This window comes from Arabidopsis thaliana, chromosome 2, assembly GCF_000001735.4.
Source record: "Arabidopsis thaliana chromosome 2, partial sequence".
NCBI lineage: Eukaryota > Viridiplantae > Streptophyta > Magnoliopsida > Brassicales > Brassicaceae > Arabidopsis > Arabidopsis thaliana.
Genome location: NC_003071.7, coordinates 4,471,102 through 4,484,231, shown reverse-complemented (window position 1 = coordinate 4,484,231; position 13,130 = coordinate 4,471,102). Strand labels below are relative to the sequence as shown.

Below are 13,130 nucleotides of genomic sequence, written 5' to 3'. Positions count from 1 at the left end.
GGAAAACTCATAATTGAAGTGCAGAGAAAGCATCGTCAACTTCGTCAACCTAAAAAGAGACAAGAGGACAGAGGTTGAGAATTGAATACCAGGGCTTCACAAACTCAAACACACCACATTTTACACGTATTTTAAGATCCAAAGACCGGAATAGAAGAAATTCGAATCGCCATAGAATGAAGAAGAAAGAAAAAGAGAAAACGGAAGGATGGAATCGTTGATCACGATTAAGAGAAGATTTTCTTCAGTTTTGCTCGTCGATTTCATCAGTCGGAGGATACGAAAGAAGAGAGAATTCGCGAAATGAGAAAAAAACAGAGGAAAAGAATTCAGAGGCTATTGACTGAAGGTTAAAAAGAGCGTTGAGTTTTCTCCCAGGCACTTTCTCCAATGCAGTCTATTAGCAGTTGGAAACTTTTGAAAAACCAGATCTCAGCTACCTCTTTTTACTAAAACAGAATTATCCAACAGTTCCTTCCAAAAATGGCTTTACACAACGGGCAAAGATGGAGTTCCAGTGACCTTTTTCCGGCGTTTTCAACTGTTTTCACCTCACCGAGAAGTGGAGGTATCTTCTCTATGCATCCCGGTAGTGTCTCTGCTTTTACTCTCTAATTCTGTTTTGTAACCCTTTTCAAACTTTTAATCATGTGTATCCCTGTTATCCTGTTTGAAACCCTGAAACTGTTTGAATCTCTACTTTATCCCTGATGCCTCTCCGCTTCAAACCTTACGCCCTCTGTAATCATGAGTTCAAGAATCCCCTACCATCTCAAAGGTAAATGAATAGAGAGAGAACTATCCCCACCAATTCGAAGAAGAATTCGTGCACCAGAACTGGACACTTCAGACCTCATCGAAGCTAATTCCCTAACTCTAATGGATCGCCTCACAAACCCATCTATCCAACGATTATGGTCTCTCTTTCCTTTCCTCTCAAACCGGTGGAATCTGAAAGGAAAAGCTACGGGTTCAGATCTGGGAAGAGGCTGCTTCCAGTTTTGTTTTGACTTTGAAGAAGACATGCAAAAAGTACTAGACAATAAGCCTTACCACTATGATCAATGGATGGTCATCCTTCAGAAGTGGGAACCTACAATCTCTGACACCTTTACCTCTAAGATCCCCTTTTGGATTGATATCCAAGGACTCCCAAAACATTACTGGCACCAGGATATGCTCAAAGCTATTGGCGTAGACTTGGGAGAAATTCTGGATTTTGAAATAACCAATTCTTCAGCAAAGCTAAAGGTCTTTGTTGATGGCCTGAAATCGCTAGTCCTTGACACCATGGTAGACTTTCCTGATGGCAGCGAAGCTCTGATCTCGTTAGTCTACAAGAATCTCAAAAATTACTGCTCACATTGCCTAAGACTTACTCATGAAAAGAAATTCTGTCCAGATCTGGTTTCAGAAAATGAGGACACTACAAAGTTCAGATCTTCCAGAAGTGAAGAGGCATCCAAGGATCTGGCTAGAAATTATTACACTCCTAGAGACAATTTCATAGCCCCTAGATCTCTAAGAGAATCATCTCCCTCAAGAGCGCCTTCAAGAAACCCTTCTATTAATCAAAGTCGTTCTCAAGATCTTGGAAAAGTAAGAGGAGTAGACCTCAACTTCTAGAGAACATCTATCTCGCCGAGCTGGACCCTATGAGGAGAGAAGACACAGAAATCCTTTTAACCCTAACAGAAGGAATTTAGGTCGCCATGAGACAGGAGACAAAAGGGGTACCTCAAGATATCAGGATCCTATTAGAGAGGGGCCAAGAAGAGATTCTTCTCAGACTCCTCAATGGAGGGTTAGAGCCACACATAGACTCAGTCCTAGAAATGATAGCTCTGAAACTTCGAGAACAAGACGTCCCCCGTTGGAGAGAAACCTGGATTCTTATGAGGTTACTCCACCACCTCCTCCTCCCATCCCTACTAATGACCAAATCATGGGAGAGCTTAGAGACGTCACTCTGCAATATGTTAGTTGTGCACACCCAACTGAAAGCGCTGCAAGAAAACGAAGAGTTTTTCAAGGAGAAGAAAAAGGACTCATGGCAGAAACAGCTTCTATAATGCTGGAAGCTGCACTCATCTCAAACCAAAATTACCTTGCCTCTGAAGATCTTCCAACACAAGATAATCTCTCTCAGTACCAAGACCTACAAAGTCATCCGGCTGATCAGACTACAAGCTGTGTTGCTCCTGCAAAAAAGAAAAGAGGACGTCCACCTTTAGCTAAACCCCAAAACAAAGCTGCTTTACCATTGCTGGGAGCAAAATCAAGCAAAAGAAAGGGACTTATCCAGAACTCCCCTAAAAGGAAATCCACACCTGAGAAGAATGAAGCTCACATACAAGAATCTGCTGGCCCTAGCAGAACCACGAAAACAAAGCAAAAGCTTCTCCTCCAACCTGGAGCCTCCAACCCTTCCTCAAGTCAACCTACTCCACGAGTAACTATTATACCTGCAAGAGTGAAAGATAAGGTGGATTTTCACCATCTACCAAATCAGATTCCTTAAAAGTTCTGAGCTGGAACTGTTGTGGATTGGGGAGCCCCACAACAGTACAACGGCTGCGTGAGATGCATTCTTCAATCTCACCAGAAATTCTGTTCCTTATGGAAACCAAGAACCCCAATGAGACAACCCTCACCTCTTTAAACTGGATGAATTTTTCTGCACATCACCTTGTTCCCCCGCATAGCCCAGGAGGTGGTGGTCTGGCCCTTCTCTGGAAACATGAAGTAGAAGTGACAATCCTTTATTCCTGCAACAACTTTATTGACACAAAGATTAAGGCGGCGGGTAAACACTTCTTTGCTACTTTCATCTATGGGGAACCAGACAGATCAAAGCGGAAAGCTATATGGGATCAGCTTACCAGTTTAGGGAAAGATAGAAGTGAACCCTGGTATCTTACTGAGAATTCAATTATATCATAGATTCTTCTGAAAAACAAGGAGGACCTGCAAGATATGAAGGAACTTTTGTGGACATTAGATCATTTATGGCGGAATGTGATTTGTATGATTTAAGACATTCAGGGAATTTCTTATCTTGGCGTGGAAAGAGACATGATCATGTTGTGCATTGCAGGCTTGATCGTGCATTGTCCAATGGAGCGTGGGCTGAAGATTATCCTGCTAGTAGATGCATTTACCTTTGCTTTGAAGGGTCAGACCACAGACCACTTCTTACCCACTTTGACCTGTCAAAGAAAAAGAAAAAAGGAGTGTTTCGTTACGATAGGCGTCTAAAAAACAACGATGAAGTCACAGCCCTTGTTCAAGAGGCCTGGAATCTTTATGATACAGACATTGTGGAGGAAAAAATTAGCAGATGTCGTTTGGAAATTGTTAAGTGGTCTAGGGCTAAGCAGCAAAGTAGTCAAAAACTTATTGAGGAAAATCGTCAAAAACTTGAAGAGGCAATGTCTAGTCAAGATCACAATCAAGAGCTGTTATCGACTATCAATACTAATTTGCTCTTAGCATACAAGGCAGAGGAAGAGTATTGGAAGCAGAGAAGCAGACAGTTATGGCTTGCCTTAGGAGATAAAAATTCGGGTTACTTCCATGCCATCACTAGAGGTAGAACGGTGATAAATAAGTTCTCAGTGATAGAAAAGGAGGATGGAGTACCTGAGTATGAAGAGGCAGGGATCCTCAATGTTATCTCCGAGTATTTTCAGAAGCTATTCTCTGCAAATGAAGGAGCTCGAGCTGCAACCATTAAAGAGGCCATTAAACCATTCATCTCTCCTGAACAGAATCGTTCTCTGATTTAATTGCCTTCAGCAGAGGAAATAAAATCTGCTTGTTTTTCTATCCATGCTGACAAAGCACCCGGTCCGGATGGGTTTTCGGCGAGTTTTTTCCAATCAAATTGGATGACTGTGGGTCCTAACATTGTTTTGGAGATCCAATCCTTCTTTTCTTCATCTACCCTTCAGCCAACAATCAACAAAACACATATCACACTGATTCCTAAAATCCAAAGCCTGAAAAGGATGGTAGACTACAGACCTATAGCTTTATGCACAGTTTTCTATAAAATCATTTCAAAGCTGCTGTCTAGGCGTCTGCAACCAATCCTGCAAGAGATAATTTCTGAAAATCAGTCAGCTTTTGTTCCAAAAAGAGCGAGTAATGACAATGTACTAATCACACATGAAGCTCTTCATTACCTCAAATCCTTAGGAGCAGAGAAACGATGCTTTATGGCTGTCAAAACTAACATGAGTAAAGCCTATGACAGAATTGAGTGGGACTTTATCAAACTGGTTATGCAAGAGATGGGGTTTCACCAAACTTGGATAAGCTGGATTTTACAATGTATCACCACAGTTTCATACTCCTTCCTCCTCAATGGCTCTGCTCAAGGTGCAGTTACTCCAGAGAGAGGATTGAGACAAGGGGATCCTCTCTCACCGTTCCTCTTCATAATCTGCAGCGAAGTTCTCTCTGGTTTGTGCAGGAAAGCTCAGCTCGATGGATCTCTTCTCGGATTACGGGTCTCTAAAGGCAATCCTAGAGTTAATCATCTTCTTTTTGCAGATGATACGATATTTTTCTGCCGCTCTGATCTCAAAAGTTGTAAGACTTTCTTGTGCATTCTCAAGAAATATGAAGAGGCATCTGGTCAAATGATCAATAAATCAAAATCAGCAATCACTTTTTCAAGGAAAACCCCTGATCATATCAAAACAGAAGCTCAACAAATACTTGGAATTCAGCTGGTTGGAGGACTAGGGAAATATCTGGGCTTACCTAAGATGTTTGGTAGAAAGAAGAGAGATCTCTTCAATCAGATTGTTGATAGAATACGGCAGCGATCTTTGAGTTGGTCTTCTCGGTTCTTATCCACTGCGGGCAAAACCACAATGTTGAAGTCTGTACTAGCATCGATGCCTACCTATACCATGTCCTGCTTCAAACTTCTTGTCTCTCTTTGTAAGAGAATCCAATCAGCCCTCACTCATTTTTGGTGGGACTCTTCTGCAGATAAAAAGAAGATGTGTTGGATAGCCTGGTCAAAAATGGCAAAGAACAAGAAGGAGGGTGGACTTGGTTTCAAAGATATTACAAATTTTAATGATGCCTTGCTTGCAAAGTTGAGTTGGCGTATTGTGCAATCTCCATCGTGTGTTTTGGTTAGAATTCTGCTAGGAAAGTATTGTCGAACCTCGTCCTTCCTAGACTGCTCAGTCACTGCTGCTTCTTCTCACGGTTGGAGAGGCATTTGTACGGGCAAAGATCTAATCAAATCTCAGCTGGGGAAAGTGATTGGATCGGGCTTGGATACTTTGGTTTGGAACGAACCGTGGCTATCTCTTTCAACCTCCTCAACTCCAATGGGTCCTGCACTTGAACAATTCAAATCAATGACAGTAGCTCAGCTTATTTGTCAAACCACAAAGTCTTGGGATAGAGAGAAAGTAAGATTGTTACTTCCCAGCTATGAAAAGGAGATCTTCCTTCTAAGACCCAGCAAATTTGGAGCCAGAGATCGATATGTTTGGTTACCTAATAAGACTAGAGACTACTCGGTCAAGACAGGGTATCACGCAGCTGATGCTCTTTCTCACCAAGGTACTCAACTAGAAGAACCTCCATTGGACTTTAACTGAAATAAGGAGATATGGACCAAACACTGCCCCCCAAAATTGAAAATTTTCCTCTGGAAAGCCATGAAGAATGCTCTCCCAGTTGGTGAAAACCTGAGGCTGCGTGGTATAAATCCGCTTGCTCTCTGTCCTCACTGCGACGAGGCTGAATCAATTCTCCATCTGCTTTTCCTCTGCCCATTTGCTTCTAAGGTCTGGGATCTTTCTCCTTTCAAAACCACGCTTCAAGCTTCCCGGATCACAAGTATGAAACAGGGTTTGGAAGTCTCAAAGCTCCTCGTTACCCTTCCACCAATCGGAATTGGACAAGGACAACTTCCCATTTGGATCTTGTGGAACCTATGGAATTGCAGGAACAAGCTAATTTTTGAGCAAAAACACATCTCGAGTATGGATCTCATATCCCAATCTATTTCTCAATCCACAGAATGGTTAGGAGCTCAGATCCAAGCATCGAAATCTAAGATCGTGATTCCAGGTATATCTCCCTCAGAGATCGATTTAGACACGATTCAATGTTCTACAGATGCTTCGTGGAGAGAAGAGACCTTACAGGCTGGTTTCGGTTGGGTTTTTGTGGACCATTCGAACCATTTGGAATCCCATCATAAAGCTGCAGCGATGAACATCAGATCTCCCTTATTGGCAAAAGCATCGGCTCTCTCTCTCGCTATCCAACACGCAGCAGATCTTGGATTCAAAAAACTTGTTGTAGCTTCAGACTCGCAGCAGCTAGTCAAAGTACTAAATGGTGAGCCTCATCCAATGGAGCTCCATGGGATAGTCTTCGACATCTCAGTTCTCTCCCTAAACTTTGAAGAAAATTCATTTTCTTTTGTTAAGAGAGAAAACAATTCTAAAGCCGATGCACTTGCTAAGGCCGCTTTGCTTTTAATTCCAGCTGTACCGGTTCTCAATTAATGAAAACCAACTATTTGACAAAAAAAAAATAAAAAAATTCAGAGGCTACCACGTAGACGTTTCTTAAACACAAGACAACAGCTAAACTTTTTTTTTTTTTGGTCAAAAGAAAACACCTACACTAAGGTGCGTACTTTGCTTAATTATATTTTTCGGATTTAGTTTTTGGTTTATCTTTTTAAGGATTTACTCTAATTAAACTGCTATAATTTGTTTGACTTATTTGTATCTCTAATTAAACTGATATAATTTGTCTCTGATTCTAATTTGCCGGCTCCAGAGCAAAAGACTATCAAGAAGACTAATTGAACATTTGAAATCAATAGTTGAAGAAGCTTGATTTTATATACAAGCTGATAAGGCAGTTGAATTTAAACTTTCTATCTTTGCAATTGGACGACATAAGTTTCTTTTTAAGGGCTATTATAGTTCTCATAGAGGATATTTATGGTTACCTCTCATTCTCAGAATTTCAATTCAAATCCTTATTAATATGAATGAAAGTGGACAAAGTTTTATAGATTCTGCATATTACACATGCTTAACAAAATAAGCTACTCTCAATGGAGTAAATTAGTCAATTACCTGTAACTTGATGACTTTAACGGCATGTTAAAAGTATGATCAACGAAGTCCATATTCGTAAACCTGCGATTATTTACCAAACATTCATAGGACTATATAAAGTTTCAACATTAGATTAAGTACAAACTGACAAATAGACTGTGCCTAATCCGTTACCGATAAATCAAGGAGATTAAATTTGAATTGTAGAATTTTAGACAATAAAATATTAACTAAATAAGATATCAAATAAAATATTTTATATTATTATAGTAGATTTCAAAAAAATTAATAATTAATAATCAACAATGAACAAACATGATTCTCTTCTTTAACAATTTTTTTTGTAGAATCATTGAATCATGCAATAATAATTAGAGAAACAAATGATAAGCATGATTCTCTTCTTTACTGAATCATTGAAATGATGCTTTTACCGATTGATACCATAATCATCGATCGACAAATATTGTTTTATTTCAATAATAGAAAAATAAATATTGTGAACCATGTAAGTAAACATGGTTCTAAAAAAAATGTAAGAATCTCTATATCTACCTTTTAGAGCGTGTTGATAACGTGTTATGACTAGAGAAAGAGATAGAAGAAAAATGAGTGTGTTATTCCATTGAATAAAGAGTCCTTTATATAGGAGTACAAGGGAAGGCTAAAACCCTAGAGACATCTAGATGATGGACCTAGATGAAGAGCCTTATAATGGGCATCCATCTATTATTTATTACATTGTGGTTCTTTTTTAAATGGTCGTCCTTTTTTCTATTTAATTTTGTCAAAACAGTTTGTAAAACATAAGCAATGATTTTAAGTTTATCATCATACTAGATTTTGACCCGCACATATGTGCGGGGTTTCATATTTTAAGAAATAACTATAATACATTTTTGGTGAAAGATATTGTAGTGTATAAATTATAATGTGCATAGAAAAGTGTATAATGTTATTTATGATACAATAGCTAAATTTTTTAATTAATTTATATTTTTTATATTTTTCGTATTTTGCATAATAAATTGAATATTAGATTTGTTTCGATTTGCGGAATAATATAGAGATATTTGGAAAATCTGTGTATTTTTGTTAGTTTGATGTATATACAAATTAATTGTTTTGTTTGAAATTTGATCAATTAGATGATATAGCGTGAAATTTACTTTGAGGTACACCATTAGTTGATTTTTTTGTAACTAAAAATTCAAATTTTAAGTTTATAGTTGTTTTGTAAATATTGTTTCTTTTGTTTAGTGTTTGAGATAGGATAATTGTGTTAAAATTGTTAATTCTAAGATTTCACTCGTAGATTATCATCCCGTATGAATATCAAACCAAACTCGTTCCACCAGATAACTTCATTTCGTAAAATTAAATATTATTTTTGTTATTTTTAATATTCTTATTGTAATATGTTAAAAAATCGAGGGATTAACTTGTGGTAGATCTTGGATTAATATATTTAAAAATAATTTTTGATTTATAACTTTATGATATTGTAGTATATAAAACCAATTTTTAGTGTATACCTTTCAATAATTGTATAAAGTATATTTTAAAAGTCAAAATTTGTATAAATTGATATTGCAACCTCATGAAATCGTAGTGATTTACCCGTAGGGTACCACATGCTAATTGTTTTTTTTTTTTTTTAATAAACTGATAAATTTGTTGATTTTAGTTAAAAATAAAAAATAAATTAAGTTATATTTGTTTTGTTTATTGTTTCAGATTGTATAACTATATTTTAATTGTTAATTCCATGATTTTATCTGTGGTATAATATTGACCAACACCCGACTAATTTCTTGTATTCAAGTGTTGACCCTGAAAGAAAAATCTATAAGAATATGCATAAATGAATAGTAAAATTAGGAGATAAACATCATTAGAACATGATGTAAGTTACTTATGAATCTCAAAATTATGCATAACATTTATAAGAGATAGATTGTACGCAATGTGAATGTGAATGTATGCATAACATTTATAAGAGATAGATTGTACGCAAAATTAGATTTTAATTTGGATTCAATCTTAGCTTTACTAGAAAAAACTAATCTGAATTATATATTTTAAATTGAGGATGACGATTTGTTTTTTTTAAAAGCTAAATTTTACTATGATCTTAATGATTTTGGTATATTTTTAAAATTAAACTTATCCTTATGCATTATCCTTATGTATTTTTTTAAAAAATGTTAAATATTTTAATCTGTACTGAAACTATTTTCTAGTTAATTACAAATCTAAAATCCAAAAATTCTCTTTTGAATGCTAAATCATAATTAAAAATCATTTTTTATGTGTACTAATCAGAAACAGTTAACATAGTTTTGTTAAAGAAATTGTATAAAATTTAAACTAAATGATAATTTGTTATTAAATTAGATTGAAGTTTCCGTATTATCTAATAACATATTACTAAAATAAATAAGTTTACATATATAAAATTCGAATTAAAATAGCCTGATATGTTATGGAAACGTTTTTAAATGATTTCCAAAAATATTGGGTAGTTATTAATTTATTGATTTAATTATATTTTTTTTTTATAAACAAAATCTAAGATATTTATTTATTTGTAGTAGTTGTTAATTTACTAAATTACCCATGCAAAAATTAATTTATTAAAACTACCCTTACAATGTTGTAGTTCACACAATGCTTCCCAATTAATAGTATAGATGTTAGTTAAATGAATTGGATTTATAAAAGGGTAATAGTATAAAGTAACCATAGAATTGAAAAGAATTAAGTAACTAACCATTGTCAGTTTGTATGTGAATAAATAACCTTATGACGGCATAAGAAACTACAAAAATGTCCTTGCAAGTTGAACCAAAACCAAGCTTATGAAAATAGCATGATATTTATCAAAAAAGTGACATTTTATAATGTGTTATAAGAATAAATAATGTGTTATATGAAAAAGTAGCATGTTGACATAGAGAGATTTCCAGTTATCACGTGTAATTAAAAAAGTAGCATAGTACAAAAGAAAATAACATGCAATTTAAAAAAAAACATAACGACAGAGATTCTAAGAACGAATCAAAATCGAACAAAATAAATAGCATGATATTTATAAAGAAAATGACATTTTATAATGTGTTATGAGAATAAATAATTTGTTATATGAAAAAGTAGCATGTTGTTTGAGAGAGATTTCGAATTATAACCTGTAATTCGAAAAAGTAGCATGGTAAAAAAGAAAATTACATACAATTTAAAAAGAGAACATAACGACAGAGGTTCGAAGAAAGAATCAAAATTGAACAAAATAAAATGAGAAATCTTCTGCAAATTGAGGGAGAGATGATCTATCAATATAAATAAAGTTTAGTAGCCTAGATTTATCGAAAAAGAGATCTGGTGGTTGTGATGGTGGAAGATGTGGTGGTTGTGGTGGTAGAAGAAAGAGAGATGAGTGGTGGGTTTTTCGGATTCGTCAAAAGTTTTTCACAATAGAATCATCTAAATATTCTGTGTGATTTTGGAAAATAGCGTGTAATATATATAAAATTCGAAAATTGGTATAAAAGTAATTGTAAGTGAAGAAAGAGAGTGTACTCTGACACCATAGCTACTTTGTTAAATTTTTTACGATTCATAGTTATTTTATGTATATTCTCTTTATAAAATATTGTATTTTTTACTTACGTTTGCTATTTGGTGGTGCGTTATCCTTTGATAATGTTTGAAGTTGATAATCTATACGACAAATGTACAATTAATTTATGGAAAACTTTTAAAATAATAAGATTAAATAACATAAAAGAGGAGGTCTTGACTTAAGATTCTTTGCAAATATAATACCTCTGCTGATTATGAAAAAATTAAAAATTCTGAAGATTGTATATATAATCGTGTCATATTCATATTGTATAGAACATTAAAAGGAACTTATAATCAAAACTTTAAATAGGTATATCAAAGCCTTGAATTTTGTAAAAAATGGAACGAAAATATGCAAGAAAATAAACATAAGAGTAGTAACCCACTTCTTCTATATACTAATTAACAACTATTTATTAAGTTGAACAATACTAAAATTGGATGAGAATAAACCGTGTCATCACCGTGTCTATAGATCTCAAAGACAAAAAAATAAGCATCCGATCTCAGAGACATTGAAAATCAGGAGACTACATTTGCAATGTTATCCTTTTCAGTGGAATCTATTTTAATTGTAATAATTATCAACCAAGACTGATATTTATTAAAAAAAATCTTTTAGATTTCTGTAAACATCCATGGTTAAAACGTTTCTAACAAATCTTTGAACTATAAAAAGATTTAATTATAGAAAGAAATTAAGTCTATGAGCTATATTTTTTTAACAATACCTTTCTCACTAGAAACAATGGTAGATGATCCCTCCCCATAAAAATCGTTTGATTCATTAATAGAACGTTTGGCCATTTGATAACACTTTTTATTAAGAAAAAACCGTTTTATTTATATTTTTTTTGTAAAGTTGTCTTTAGTGAAGAGTCATTAATTGTAAACGGTTTTATTTCAACGTACACGTCTATTCATAATTAAATATCAGATCAAAGGTTACGAAAGATATTTAAAATACACCGTCTCGCGAAGACTAACTTTAGTCACACATATATAAATTATCGTTGAATTATTATAAATACTAGGATCATCCGTGTTACGCCGCGGTTTTTTTGGATATTTTGTCTTGTTTAACTTAAATATATAAATAATTTATTTATTTAATTATTCACTCATACAATAAGCAATTACTTTTAGTATTTAAAATATTTTTTCTAACAAATTCTCACCAATGCATCATGCACATAATTCATAAACAACGTTTGTCTTAAACCAATTTAATAGATGGTAGTGTTGGATTCTAGAAACTTAAGAATTTGATAGTGGAGCTCCTTACGTATTCCTCACCCTCAATAATTTATTATATAAATATTAATTTAGGAGAATATAAATATCAATTTAAGAAAATAACTTACTCAAATCATTAAGTAATCCACGACTATTATACACTCATACTTTGAGTTTGGATTACAAAAAAAAAATCTTCGAGTAGAGAAAACTATTATAATAGTTTTATTGAAAAATCATGTAATATTAAAATAAATTTAGTAATAGTACAACTAAATATGTAAAATAAAATAATATCTAAAATTAAATAATAAATATATCATTAACTTATAAATTAAAAGTTGAAGAGATTACATTAATTATTTAATAGACACATGGCAAATGTTAAAGTGATGATGTGTCAATCATATGGAGAGAATTGACTAAATTTCATATATATAATAATTACAGCATATATTAATTTAAACTTACAGAAACTAATAAATTCGGCAGACACGTGCCTATAAATGCACTTAACGGTTATGATAATAAGTTATTTGGAAAAGAAAATATATTTTTAAAATTGTGTCTCTTACTCACGCATGTCTAATGTTTTAAATTAACGAACAAAATTTCTTTCAACCACTAAAATGAGTTCTTCTTTTTGGTTTACACTAATGAATACTGTAAATCCTTCTTTTCAAGTGAAGATTGAGAGTGATTCTGATTACGTTTGTGAAGGTAATTCAACATGGAAGAGAACCAGAAAAATTGTTTTACACATTTACAATTGAAGAATTTATTGTTGAAAAAGAAAACGTTATAAAAGAAGATTTATATTACTCTTTGGTAATAGCTGGTATGGATTCAGAAGATGCAGATATAACGATTATAAATATGATCATGTTGGCATAAGATCTGGTTTATGCTGAGGAATACAACAGGGAAAACACTCTTATAATATCCTTTAGTACATTAGCAGCTTTCAATGGCGATGACCAAGTGATTCAAGAATCCTTAGAATCTACAGAAATGAAGTTTCAGCCAGCAAGTAAGCAAGCAATTGAAGCGTTGGATGTAAAACTTTACGAAGAGAAACAAAGTGGTCTTCAAGAAGAATGTGCGCCTTATATGTTTGAAGACATTTTTAAATGGATCTCAATGGGTGATTTTAGA

General features: G+C 33.9%; 2 protein-coding genes and 1 pseudogene across 3 annotated transcripts; 1 reads left to right on the top strand and 2 right to left on the bottom strand.

Moving 5' to 3' along the window:
* Window positions 1-483: 483 nt before the first annotated feature.
* On the top strand, window positions 484-6,546 carry AT2G11240 (annotated as a pseudogene; the record flags this gene model as incomplete). The annotated part of the gene is made up of 1 exon: window positions 484-6,546.
* AT2G11225 (uncharacterized protein) lies at window positions 765-5,808 on the bottom strand (the record flags this gene model as incomplete). The annotated part of the gene is given in 9 exon segments (NM_001335371.1): window positions 765-1,010; window positions 1,054-1,212; window positions 1,230-1,334; window positions 1,561-1,653; window positions 1,906-2,006; window positions 2,108-2,183; window positions 2,331-2,369; window positions 5,306-5,361; window positions 5,721-5,808. 9 exon segments carry the CDS (start codon window positions 5,806-5,808, stop codon window positions 765-767), a joined length of 963 nt encoding a protein of 320 aa, NP_001323707.1.
* AT2G11215 (uncharacterized protein) lies at window positions 6,364-6,456 on the bottom strand (the record flags this gene model as incomplete). Its single annotated transcript, NM_001335370.1, has 1 exon — window positions 6,364-6,456. The coding sequence occupies one exon, from the start codon at window positions 6,454-6,456 to the stop codon at window positions 6,364-6,366; it is 93 nt and encodes a 30-aa protein (NP_001324882.1).
* Window positions 6,547-13,130: the final 6,584 nt, after the last annotated feature.